General features: G+C 42.2%; 1 protein-coding gene across 1 annotated transcript in view; it reads left to right on the top strand.

Moving 5' to 3' along the window:
• LOC145337590 (interferon-induced protein 44-like) overlaps positions 1-13,505 on the top strand; it is a 51,946-nt gene extending 38,441 nt beyond the window's left edge. The window contains exon 9 of the mRNA XM_080182382.1: positions 13,377-13,505. Within this exon, the coding sequence (XP_080038508.1) occupies positions 13,377-13,505 (129 nt within the window). The remainder of the gene's footprint in view (positions 1-13,376) is intronic.
• Positions 13,506-13,546: the final 41 nt, after the last annotated feature.

The raw sequence follows: 13,546 nt of genomic DNA, 5'->3' as shown, positions 1-13,546 counted from the left end.
TGATTAGTTCACAAATTAGTATAATAAGACCTTTCTCTCTCATTTTTCCCTTAGTTCAAAAGGTTGTCCCAAAAACTGGGAATAGAGAATCGCAGCATGTTTGCTATTTCAAATCAGTTGAAATTGGATAGGATAGATCAGACAAAATGTATTCTTGCTTTGTACATACTGGAAAATATGGTCAGAAACATCGATCTGCACTTCAAGTCAAATGGGTGTTGAGCAAACACAAATCTTATACAGAGCTATGTAACACATCCTCTTTCTGTATCATTGTGACTGACTTAATCTAGTTTAAAACTCAAGCTGAAAATCCATTATCCATTAAATTGTGTTGTAGGAATTGACTTTCAATTTAGGGATAGTCAGCATCACAAATGCATAATTATGATATTGTAGCTTGCCCAAAATAACCTGTTAAAAATACATTTTTGTTTCAAGTCATTTGAATTGAATATTAAGTTAACAGCACTTTACCTGGGGGCCAGAGCTTTTATACAGAAGTCCAGCCACAAACAGCTTTCTGTACAGATGTTTATTCCAAGATTCTCAGACTCTGTTATCTCTAGAATTGGCTACAAAGTATCATTAAAATGCAAATAACTTCTCCAAAAAGGTATGAAATTCTTTGCCTTCTGAGGGAACAAGAGACAGAAAGATACTTCCAAGTGACTCCACCGTGATTACCATCTGTGCCAGCTGGAACAATGGCTGATTTGAATTTAACATAGCAGCCATTTTGCTTTGGTTGTGATAGGATAGGCTGGCAAAAAGCCATTTTGTGCAGAGAATCTAGGGAGATCGCTGGAAAATTATTCTAATGCACAGCACTGGACAAATGGTGACAGTTGGTTTCTCTCTACCACCGAGACTCACAGAGATGGTTGTCCAGAAATCATCGCTATTCTGCTGAAAAGGAACCCAGGCAATCCTCAAGTGTTATACCAGCAGAAGCAGTAAAGAAAAGGAATCTTCATTTATTTCCTATCCAAGCTGCTCTAACATTGTGAGTCCAACTACAAAGACAATCTCTGTTTCAACTACAGAAACCTCTCCAGGTGCTGTACTCTTCACCAGCAAGATATAGGCTTGTAGCCTTTAGTTCTAATAGTTTTACTAGTATTTTTTCTCCAGTGATTCTTATTGTTTTAGGCTGCTCCCTCCCTATTACTCTTGATCTTCAAGTATTCTTGGGATGTTTTCTGTAATGAAGACAGTCACAAAATATCTATTGAATGCTTATATAATTTCTTTTCAATTTGATACTATCCTTACACTTTCCATGGCTAAATGAGAAAGTTATCCTTCTGAAATAGTTTTTCTTTATTAATAGAACATATATATTTGCTGAAACATATGAAATATTGCTTTAAATGTCTACTACTATTCCTCTACTGTACAATATTTTAATCTATTTTTCCAGTTCATTTTAGCTGATTTTGTTCTCATACCCTTTATTAAAATTAAGATACTAGGCTTAGACGCACACTTCTCACCCTCCAACTGAATGTGAAATTCTATCATGTTATGAACAATATTTCCCAAATGCTCTGTTGCTATGAAGTTATCAATTCATTCCATTCAATGCACACTACCAGATATAAAACAGTCTACTCCCTAGATGGCAGTTAAATATACTGCTCGAAGAAATTGTCCCAAATGCACTCTGGGCTCATTCTCCAGGCTGCTTATATCAGTCTGATCTGTCCAATCTATATGAAGATTAAAATCATCCATGGTTATCTCAGTATCTTTCCGATAAACTCCCATTATCTCATCCTGTATACTCTGTCTATTAATCAACAGCTGCTACCACTCCTTTTTACTACACCTTGTTTCTTATCCCTCTGGAATACCCTTGAATGCTTAGGTCCCAGCTTTGGTTACCTTGCAACCTGTTTCTGTAATGTCCCTCATTCATACGTATTTATTTCTATTTATGCTGTCAATTAGTCTGTTTTGTTATGAATACTGTGCACATACAAATCTGGAACCTTTAGTACTTTTTTTTTTACCATTTTTGCAAACTCTAGCCTTATCTGCTGGTGCACTTTTGAGTTTATGTGCTCTGTTTCTCCCTGCCACACTCTGATAATCGTTACCAATGTTGTTGCCCTGAATTAATGCCTGTCTTTTCTCTTTAATTTACATAGCTCCCATTATGTGATCCCTCGCCACCAGTATTTAGGTTAAAGCCTGCCCTACCAGTTAGTTATGCAACTCACCAGAACCCTGGTCCCAGCGTAGTTCAGTTGAAGACCACCCCAATGCACAATTTCCACTTTCCCCAGTACTGAGTCAGAACCCATTTCTCTCACACCAATCTTTGACCTTTACATTTAACACTCATTGTATTTACCCCATGCCAATTTTTATAGGGCTCAGGCAGTAATCTAAAAAATTGTGGCTTTGCTTTATACTCTCACCTTTAGTTGCTTATAATCTCTAAGCAGAACCTATTCCCTAGTCTTATCTATGTTGTTAGTATATATGTGGACCAGAGTAACTTCTTCTCCCACTGCAAGTTCCCTTCCAGTCCTGAACACGTATCCCAGATCCTGGTATCTGGCAGGAACACTGTCTTCTAGATGAACATTCTCAATTGCGGAGAACAGTGTTAATCCCCCTGGCTTTACTATCGCCTACAGCTACATCCCTATTAACTCCCTTCATTTGGAATGACTTCCTGTGTTGTAAAGGTTTGTTCAATAGGTCTCACAAAGAGGTTCAGAGGTTTGTAAGATGTTATGATATGGCAAGAGGTAATTGCCCGACTGTCCAAATCCCAAAGGGAAATTTGAATAAACTATCACAACAATTTACAAGTTGTATTTTATGAGAAGGTACCGGAGAGATAATTTTAAACCAGTTGTGAAGATCTAAAAATTAAATTCAAACGTTAAAAAACCACAAAGACACAAGATTACAACACATCACCTTCTTCCCATGGCACTTTCCCATGAAATTGAAGAAGGTGCAACACCTGCCCCTTTACCTCTTCCCTGCTCACCATCCAAGGACCTAAATACTTGTTTCAGGTGAAGTAGCACTTCACGTGCACCTCCTTCAATCTGGTCTATTGCATTCACTATTCCCAATGTGGTCTTCTCTACATTGGAAAGACCAAACCCAGACTAGGTGATTGCTTTGCAAAATACCTTCGTCCGACCACAACAGGACCCAGACCTTCCTGTCACTTGCTATTTTAACATACCATCCTGCTTTCCTGTCCACATGTCTGTCCTTGGCCTGCTGCAATATTCCAGTGAAGCCCAAAGCTAACTGGATTCAATTTATTGTTGTCACATGCATTAGTAAACAGTGAAAAGGATTGTTTCAAGCATGCTATACAGGCAAAGCATACTGTACATAGAGTAGGAAAGGAGACAGTGCAGAATGTAGTGTTACAGTGTAGGGTGTAGAGAAAGATCAACTTAGTGCGAGGTAGATCCATTCAAAAGTCTGACGGCAGCGGGGAAGAAGCTGTTCTTGAGTCAGTTGGTATGTGACCTTGGACTTTTGTGTCTTTTTGCCGACTGAAGAAAGTGGAAGAGAGAATGTTCGGAGTGCATGGGGTCCTTAATTGTGCTGGCTGCTTTTCTGAGGCAGCAGGAAGTGTAGACAGAGTCAATGGATGGGAAGCTTGTTTGCGTGATGGACTGGGCTTTGTATGCAACCCTTTGTAGTTTCTTGCAGTCTTGGGCAGAGCAGGAGCCAAAACCAGCTGTGATACAACCAGAAATAATGCTTTCTATGGTGCATCTGTAAAAGTTGGTGAGAGTCGTATTTCCATAGTTGTATTTTCATAGCCTTCTGAGAAAGAAGGATCAGCACCTCTTCTTCCGATTGGGCACTTTACAGCCTTCGGGACTGAACATTGAGTTCAACAACTTCAGACTGTGAATTCTCCCCTCCACCTTCACTCCATTTTTAATTTCTACCTGTTTGCATTTCTTCCATTCATTTTCCCATCCCATTTTTTTATCCCATCTTTTTTACCCTTACCACCGTCTCCCCTCCCCCACCCACCAGGGCCATTTATTACCTGTCTCAGGTTGTCCTTTGACACTCTGCTTATCTTTGTTCTGCTATTAACACATTCAGATTTTTTAATGTGCCACTATCAGCATCCTTCTTAGCCATGATCGTCATCATTTACATTCCCTTTGTCTTGTTGACCATGATCTGTTTGTCATTCCTAACCTCCACCTATCTCTGGCCATCTATCTCACCTCCACAGTTCTATCCATCCCCCACAACAGTATAAATCTTGTCCCAGTTCCAGCTTCCTTTAGCTCTGACAAAGAGTCATCCAAACTCAAAAAGTTGGTTCTATTCTCTCTTCACAGATGTTGTCAGACCTGCTGGGATTTTCCAGCATTTTCTGTTTTTGTTGCAGATTCTAGCATCCACAATATCTTGGCTTTTTCTTAAAAGTAAGAAAAACTTTCTGCAGCTGTATACAGCCTTATTAAGACCATACTTATCGAGTATCGTGGGCAGTTTTGGTCTCTTTACCAAGGAAGGATATATTGAGAATAAAGGGGATGCAATAGAAGTTCATCAGATTGATTCCTGGGTTGGCAGGGTTGTCCTCGGAGGAGACATTGAGGAGATTTAACCCATATTCACTACAGACTGAAAAAGTGAGAGGTGATCACAATGGAATATTCAAAATTCTTACAGGGCTCGACAGGAAATATGCAGGAAGGAAGGATGTCTCCCCTGATTGGAGAAAGGAAGAGGGGTGTCTCGAACCAGAAGACAAAGTCTCAGAATAAGAGATCCGTATTTAGACCAAAATGAGGAGAAATTCCTCCAGAGGGTGGTGAATATTTGGAATTCTATGCCGCCCCCGGGTTTGTTCAAAGCAGAGGTCAATAGATTTCTAGATAGTAATGAAATAAAGGAATACAGGGGTAGGGTACAAAGATGGTATTGAGATATTAGAAATATCAGTTACACATCTGAGACAGGCATCACAGACCAAGAGTATTCCCTTTGCCTGTGATCAGTATGATCCGTATGAGGCTTTCTTACTCTTCAAGTATGCATTCCAATCAAATGCTTCAGCAACAATACTTTTGAGAGATTAAAAATAAATTGGATTATTCACACGCTTATCCAGAATTAATATGTAACATCTCACAAGCACACCAAGATTAGATACAAGTGAAGGCACTGTACTTCTCCAGATTATAATTATCTCCGCCATTGATTTAACGGGTGGAATTTTATGGCCTTTCTCGAGCGACACCAGAAATTCCCACCCAAGGTCAACAGACATTTCTATTGTTCATCCCTCACCCGCTCCGAATACGTCCCGGGCAAGGTGGTAGAATTCTGGCTAATATCTCTGGTCTCCCTCACAGCAGACCTATAGTTCCTCAGATGGCTGTGATGCTTTCAAGTTAAAGTGACAGTTTTGTAAAGTGAAGGATTCTAAGCAGGCTCCGAGGTTTCTTGTGGTTGAATTTTGAGGAGGTTGGTTGCTGGGTGTTTTGCAATTTATTACCAATTCTGGTTCACAGACAATGGTTCAGTCCATTGTCTCTTACTGAAACTGCCTGCAGTTTTAAAAACAGATAATAAACTTGATTGTCTCACTATGTGACTTTAAACAAGTTCAAATTCTTTTCCAAATAAAGAGTTGGTTTTCGTGTGTTGATTATATACCCTGCATTGTAGATTAACACCTCTGAAGGCTTGGATAGTGACTTTGTTTAAGAATGACCCATTCAATCTGATCAGACCCTTTGATTGGTTTCAGGGAGATGCATTGATTTACACAAGTCTGGAATTTTCTTATGTTCCCTCATGACGTGCAGTGGTTCCTATTCACAGAAGAATACCCACACATGGCAATCCTTTCCAGCCTTTTTTTATGTCCAGTTTTAAAATCTAAGATACTTTTGGGAGTTCAGAATAAGGACATGCTGGATATAATACAACAAAGCTGGAAACTGTAGCCTTTCCTCTTGTTAGAACATAAGAAATAGGAGCAGGAGTAGGCCATCTAGCCCTTCGAGCCTGCCCCGCCATTCAATAAGATCATGGCTGATCTGTCGTGGCTCAGTTCTACTTTCCCGCCCTCTCCCCATAACCCTTAATCCCCTTGCCTATCAAAAACCTATCTACCCGCGTCTTAAATATATTTAGCGAGGCAGCCTTCACCACTTCAACGGGCAGAGAATTCCAGAGATTCACCACCCTTTGAGTGAAGAACTTCCTCCTCAACTCCGTTTTAAACTGCCCCCCCTTATCTTGAGGCTGTGCCCTCTAGTCCTACTGACCTTTCTGAGTGGGAAGAGCCTCTCCATCTCTATCCTATCCATCCCATTCATCATCTTATATGTCTCAATGAGATCTCCCCTCATTCTTCTAAACTCTAACGAGTACAAGCCGAGTTTATTCAGCCTCTCCTCATAGTTCAACCCCCTCAACTCTGGTATCAGCCTTGTTCAAATCTCATCAGAGAGATCTCGGGGTACATGTGCATAGCTCCCTGAAAGTTGGCACCCAGGTTGATAAAGTTGTTAAGAAGGTGTACGGTGTGTTAGCTTTTATTGGTAGAGGGATTGTATTTCGGAGCCATGAGGTCATGTTACAACTGTACAAAACTCTGGTGCAGCCGCACTTGGAGTATTGTGTACAGTTCTGGCTGCCACATTATAAGAAAGATGTGGAGGCATTGGAAAGGGTGCAGAGGAGGTTTACCAGGATGTTGCCTGGTATGGTGGAAAAGTCTTATGAGGAAAGGCTGAGAGACTTGAGGTTATTTTCATTAGAGAGAAGAAGGTTATGAGGTGACCTAATTGAGGCATACAAGATGATTAAAGGATTGGATAGGGTGGACAGTGAGAGCCTTCTACCTCGGATGGTGATGGCTAACACAAGGGGACATAGCTTTAAATTAAGGGGTAGTAATTATAGGAGGGATGTCAGAGGTAGGCTCTTTACTCAGAGGGTAGTAAGGTCGTGGAATGCCCTGCCTGCAGCAGTTGTGGACTCGCCAACTTTAAGGGCGTTCAAATGGTCAGTGGATACGCATATGGATAACATTGGAATAGTTTAGGTTAGAGGGTCATTAGATTGGTTCCACTGTTCGGCGCAACATCGAGGGCTGAAGGGCTTGTACTGCGTTGTAATGTTCTATGTTCTATCACTATGCACTGAGGACACATTCACAGGATGGTGTTCTCAGTCAGGCTTGTCATAACAGCTGCAGCTTTTGTGATGCATTTGTTGATTTCAACATTAAATGACAGATTGTTGAAGATGATGGAGTCTAGATATATGAAGCCGTCAATAACCTTCAGCGTCATACTGTCGATGCTGATAGAAGAAGGTATGGCAACTTTCTGGACCAAGATATTTGTCTTCATATTGCTGACAGTCAAATCAAACTCTTTCCAGGCCTGAGTGTGTCTGTCCATCTCCTACATCCTCTGTATGGAATTGTCAGCACTGAGCAACTCTTTGATGAGAATACAAGAGACTGAAAGACAGAAGAGTCAATCTTCCAAGAGAATAGTGATAGGGCAAGTAACCAAGAAGCAAAAGATGTACCAGGAGCAGGTGCGCTGCTGTTAAAAAACGAAAAGCAGAGAAAAGCTGAAACAAGCAAAGAAAATGCAGCAAAGTTTGCAGTTTGAGATTGGTGAGCTCAATGTTGAGCACAAAATGTTATAAAGTGCCTAACTTAATGATGAAGGGCTGTTTCCTCAGCTGGTATAGAACCTCACTGGAAGAGTGAGGACAAATGTCAGTGTGATAGTAAGGCGGAGAATTAAAATGGTAGGCCATTGAAAACTCCAGCACATTTGTGGACTGAATGAGGTGTTCCACAAAGCAGCTATCCAATCTGTGTTTGGCCTTCCATGTATAGTAGACTGTACATAGGGCAGCACGGTGGAACAGTGATTAGCACTAGTGACTCAAAGCGCCAGGGACCCGGGTTTAATTCTGGCCTCGGCTCGCTGTCTGTGTGGAGTTTGCATGTTCTCCCCGTGTCTGCGTGAGCTTCCTCTGGGTGTTCCAGTTTCCTCCCAGTCCAAAGATGTGTGTGTCGGGTCGATTGGCCATGCTAAATTGACCCTAGGGGAATTAGCAGGGTAAATGAGGGTCATGGGAATAGGGCCTGTATGGGATTGTGGTCGGTACAGACTTGCTGGGCTGAATGGCCTCCTTCTGTACTGTAGGGATTCTATGACTGCATTTTGAGTGGCAAATGATATACAAAATTGGAAACATCACTGCTTCTCCTGGAAGGAGTGCTTGGGGCTTTGCACAATGAGGAGAAGAGAGGGTAGAGGGTAAAGTACGGACGTTGTATTCCCCATGCTTACCTGGAAACATGTCATGAGAAGGGGATGAGCTGTTGGGTGGGGGTGTGATTGAGGAATGGAACATGGTGTCGGAAAGAGAATGGTTCCTTCAGAATGCTGAAAGCAGATGGGGAAGATGTGTATGACGGTGGCATTATATTGAAAATGATCCATTGAATATGGAGACTGGTGAGGTCAAAAGTGAGGACAAGGGAAAGAGATGGGAAGACATGAGAGCAGATGTGCAGGAAATGCATCAGAGACAGTTCATGATCCTGTCAACCTCGTTTGGATGAGGGTGTGTGTGAAATCTTCAGTTGAGGATAAAAAGGACAGAATCAAAAGGTGCTGTTGCACCATTGAATAAAAGCGACAGAAACAAACTAGGTCAGTGGAATGGAGAGTATGTGGAATTGTAGCCATGGAAGACAGTGGACAGGAAATCAAATAGACAACACAAAAAGTTAACTTAGTAATAACAAGAGGATACAGGATAACAAACAGCAAGTGGCAGTTCAGTATAAGAGCACTCTTGATGCAGAGTAAGGAGCCTGAGTAAGATCATGTTATGTAGCATAGATATCTATTAAAATCAAGGATAGAAAGCCTCTGAAATGATAAACTTGTGTTTATCTAGTCTGATATAGGACCACAGTACACCCAAATTACTTCATAGAATCCCAACATGGCAAGAGGAGGCCATTGAACTTGTCCCAACAACAATCCCACCCAGCTCTATCCCATAATCCACATATTTACCTCACTAAACCCCCAAGGGGCAATTTAACATGACCAATCAACCTAACCTGCACATGTCTGGAGTGTGGGAGGAAACCGGAGCATACAGAGGAAACCCACACAGACACAGGGAGAACATACAAACTCCACACAGACAGTGACCCAAGCCGGGAATCAAACCCGGGTCCGTGGCACTGAGAGACAGCAGTGGTAACCAATGTACCACTGTACACAGAAATGAAATATGTTTGCAGTGTAGGCATTGTCCAAATGTAGGAAACAAGGCAGCCATTTGTTCACATAAAAGGTCCTTAAGTGGCACTATTATAACGATTGCATTTTGATAATGTTGGGTGAAGAATAAGTGTAAGTGAGGACACCAGGGACAATGAGTAGATATCAAAACTTTTACATCTAATACCAACCCTGGGGGTGATAGCTGACCTGAACCATATAAATACCGTGGCTACAAGAGCAGATCAGAGGCTGGGAATCTTTTGGCGAGTAACTCACCTCCTGACTCCCCCAAAGTCTGTCCATCATCTACAAGGCACAACTCAGCAGTGTGATGGATGCTGTCCATGCCTGTATGGGTGCAGCTCCAACAACACTCAAGAAGCTCGACATCATCCATGACAAAACAGCCCAGATTGATTGGCACTACATCTACAAACATTCAATCCCTCCACCACCAAAGCACAGTGGCAGCCGTGTGTACCATCCACAAGATGCACCACAGCAACTCACTGAAATTCCTTCAGCTGCACCTTTCATACATATGAGCTCTACCATCCAGAAGGACAAGGGCAGCAGGTACCTGGGAGGACCACCACCTGCAGGTTTCCCTTCAAGCCACTCACCATCCTGACCTGGAAGTATATTGGCTGTTCTTTCACTGTTGCTGGGATCAAAGTCTTGGAACTCCCTCCCTAACAGCACTGTGGGTGTACCTACACTTCATGGACTGCAGCGGGTTCAAGAAGGTAGCTCACCACCAGCTTCTCAAGGGGTAATTAGGATGGGCAATAAATGCTGTCTCATTTGAAATTCTGATGCTAAAGCACTTATAAGAGTAAAGACCTAATGGCTATGCTATAGAACGAGACAATATTGGCTGTCATCAGTCTGTAGGCGATGGAATAGCAAACACTGAAAAAGTTGCATCATATTTAATGATCAAAATCAACCCGTTATAAAGTAAAATGCAAGGTATTTTCAGTGCAATATTTCTGATCAGGCACAGTTTGGATCAGGAATGCTCCAGATGTTCAATGTCCTACTTGTAAGCGAGAACATTTATTTGCTTGCAATCACATATACACAAATTCTATTTTGAAAATATATCTCTTGTTCAAAGTCCAAGCCTCTCCTAGGATTGGAGCAATTGTCATAATTAATAATTGTGCAGTGCATGTTACAACAGAATTGGTGGAGAGAGATTCAAATGCAAGAACATTGTTGGACTTGAGTCATTTTGCGTCCCACTGACCATCTGCAAAGTGCCTTGGAATGTTCCACCACTTTAAAAGATGTCTAGAATTGCAGCTTGTTGCCAGCTCACAATTTGCTCTGCCTCTTCTCTGCATGTGCACAGGATCCCCGGCACCGCCACTCTCGATTGTAGTTTTATGGCACTGGTCATCGAACAGCTTGTCTTGGAGGAGGAAGAGAGAGAGGGAGAACAAGTTTAAGGAGTATTCAAAGGCCTTCCCCCCCAATGAATAGCAAGATTCTAATAAATGAAGATTAAAATGGTAGCACTCTTTACATTTCAACCCCTTACTGTGGACAAAACAACAGACAAAGCTGAGAAATCATTTTAACCGTGTACAGAATCTTGTTTACCTGACATGTATGCTGTCAACTATCTGATCCACACGTTATTAAAAAAATGACAGAGGCCTTAATGAGAATCCAATAAAGAGTTACAAGGATAACAATAGCACAGAGGTTATACCTTCGGCAAGATGGAACCATTTGGGATTATTTTTCTAGAGGAAAGACTGAGGTGTACCTTTAAAGGTATATTTAAGAATGTGAAAGGAATTGACAGGAGAGCGAGAGTTGATGAGGGCGATTCTTCCAAAAGTGCTGAATTGGCAAGAAAACTGTTCTAGATCATGACTGTTTTTTCAGTTCAACTTCAAACTCAAATCTCTGCACTCTGTGCAATGCAGAGGTCACAGTCATGAATATCATTAAAAGCTTGGCGGGGGACAGGGCCTATTTGCGCCAGAGTCTGAGAGTTCCGGAAATCTGTGCATGCGCAGTGGCTCCGATCTGTCAAATCACAGCTCGATTGCTGGTCAGTCCTGGACGCCCACAGTGCTGCCCCACCCCCCACAGTCCTATCGTGGCCCACACAAACACTCCCGATCTCCCATCTCAAAGCATCCCAATCTTCCCAGCGCCCCCAGCAGATCCCGCCCCTGACAGACTACCCCCCCACCCCAGCGTGCCCCAATCATTGGCCTCCCTCCAGCCCCGACTGGATCCCAATGCAGAGTGCCAGCAGAAACCCAGACCCCTACCAATCGCCACTTAGACCGTGTCCACAATAGGCCCCACCCAATTAGCTCTGCCCATGATAGGCCCCACCCATTGTCCCATAGGCCCTGCTCGATGCCTTGTGGGCAGTGCCAAGATGCCCACTGAGCATGGGCACTTTGCCCCTTGGACAGTGCTGGGGGTACAGGCTGGCACTGCCAGGGTGCCCACGCCCAGAGGGCTTCACCCTCCCTCCTTTCGCTCCAGCACGGTCTCCTCTAAACATCACTGGAGTGAAGTACTCCTGGCGGGCTGGGAGATACAATCGGGTCTGGAGAATTCATTCTCGGCCTAATAATGACATTTAAAATACATTAAAAACAGATTTAAATTACTTACCTCTCTTTCTGCCAGTTTCAGCATGGTTCTGACTGTGCCTGTTCTCCAGCTGTGGGAGACACATGCGGAATCCTGCAAAATGGCTGACATGCGATTGTCCCATCCTGAAGCACCAAAAAATTTGGCATCAAGATCAGAAAATTGAGCTTGCTGTTTCCAATGATATTTGCCCTTTGAGCCTGTTCCATTATTCAATGAGATCATGGCCAATCTGTAATCTAACTCTACCTTGTCTTTGTCCCTACATCTTAGTATTGTTTGATTTCAAAAATCTAATCGCGGATTTAAAATTAACTAACGTTGCATCGATTGTCTTTTCCAGAAGACCTCCAAACTTTACCTCCTGAAAGGTCCCCTAGACCTTGACTTCCCAATCATTGGAAATAGGCTGTATGAGCCAACATTTCTCTTAATATTTTGAAATTTATAAGCAATTTACTCCTTTGACTTTTAAATTCCAAGGAATTCACTCCCAGTCGATGTAACCTGTCCTGGTAGCTTTACCTTTGGAGTCCAGGCCAAGACTAGAACTAAGTAATTATCTTACATTCATGGCCAAATCATTCCAAAAGGGAATTCAGGAGAAAACTCTTGTGGCATCTGACTGACTTAGCAGTCCTGTTTTACAGTTCTGTACACACTTATGACTTTCAGCGTCAGCAGAAATGTTAGAAGTTATGTATAAGAACACTGGATCACCAATTCCAATGCTGCACGCCCTGCATTTCATGATAGTTACCTTTAATTGCATTGCCTAGCATTGATGCTTTGAATGACTTTTTTCCATGGCTTTCTTTTAACTGGGCTCTTTTTGAACTCTGTCACGGCACCTGAGATAAAGCGGATAATTTTGCCAGAGAATTCGCACCACCATGGTTCTGTCATCAAACACACCTTGGTGATCCACTTCTACGGACCTCGCTTGTGTATTTGAAATCTTTTCCAGCAGAATCACGGTGCAAATGTCTTCTCTTTGTACTCCCCGATTTGCTGTTGTGGAATTAACATTCACTTCAGTAGCTTTTCCCTTTGTGTGTCTTAATCACAAAAATGGATGCATATTAAAAATTTGGAATAATAAGCACAGGAGGAGGCCATTTGGCTCATTATGGCCCTGTGAAAGGTCTATCCCATTAGTTCCATTATCACTCTTGCTTTTTCGCCCACAGCCCTGCAATTTTTTTAAATACCCCCTTGGAAATTCCTATTGAATCTGCTTCCACCACTTCTGCGACACTGCATACCAGGTCATGACACATCCCAATGTGAAGAAAAGCTATCCTCATTTCCGCTTCAGTTTGTTACTAATTAAATTAAATCTATACACCACTGATTACCAAGTACCCTGCATGTTTTCTTAATCGCTGGTCAATTTGAAGTGAATTGTTTTGGAATAATAAAAGTATTACTTTGAACCCATTTCAGAGCATTGCGAAGATCCTCAGTTTCATGGGAAACTTTATAAACAATGAGAACACATGGATTTCTGGAATGTCCACCCATCAGAAGATCTTTATGTACGTTTCCCTCTCCATAACATTCCACTGGAATTAAACAGAACTGATGCTGAATTAGTCAACATTACACACAAGGGC

Source organism: Carcharhinus amblyrhynchos, unplaced genomic scaffold, assembly GCF_965287045.1.
Source record: "Carcharhinus amblyrhynchos unplaced genomic scaffold, sCarAmb.v2.hapA scaffold_53, whole genome shotgun sequence".
NCBI classification, from domain to species: Eukaryota; Metazoa; Chordata; class Chondrichthyes; order Carcharhiniformes; family Carcharhinidae; genus Carcharhinus; species Carcharhinus amblyrhynchos.
This window is presented reverse-complemented; position numbering and strand designations above follow the sequence as displayed.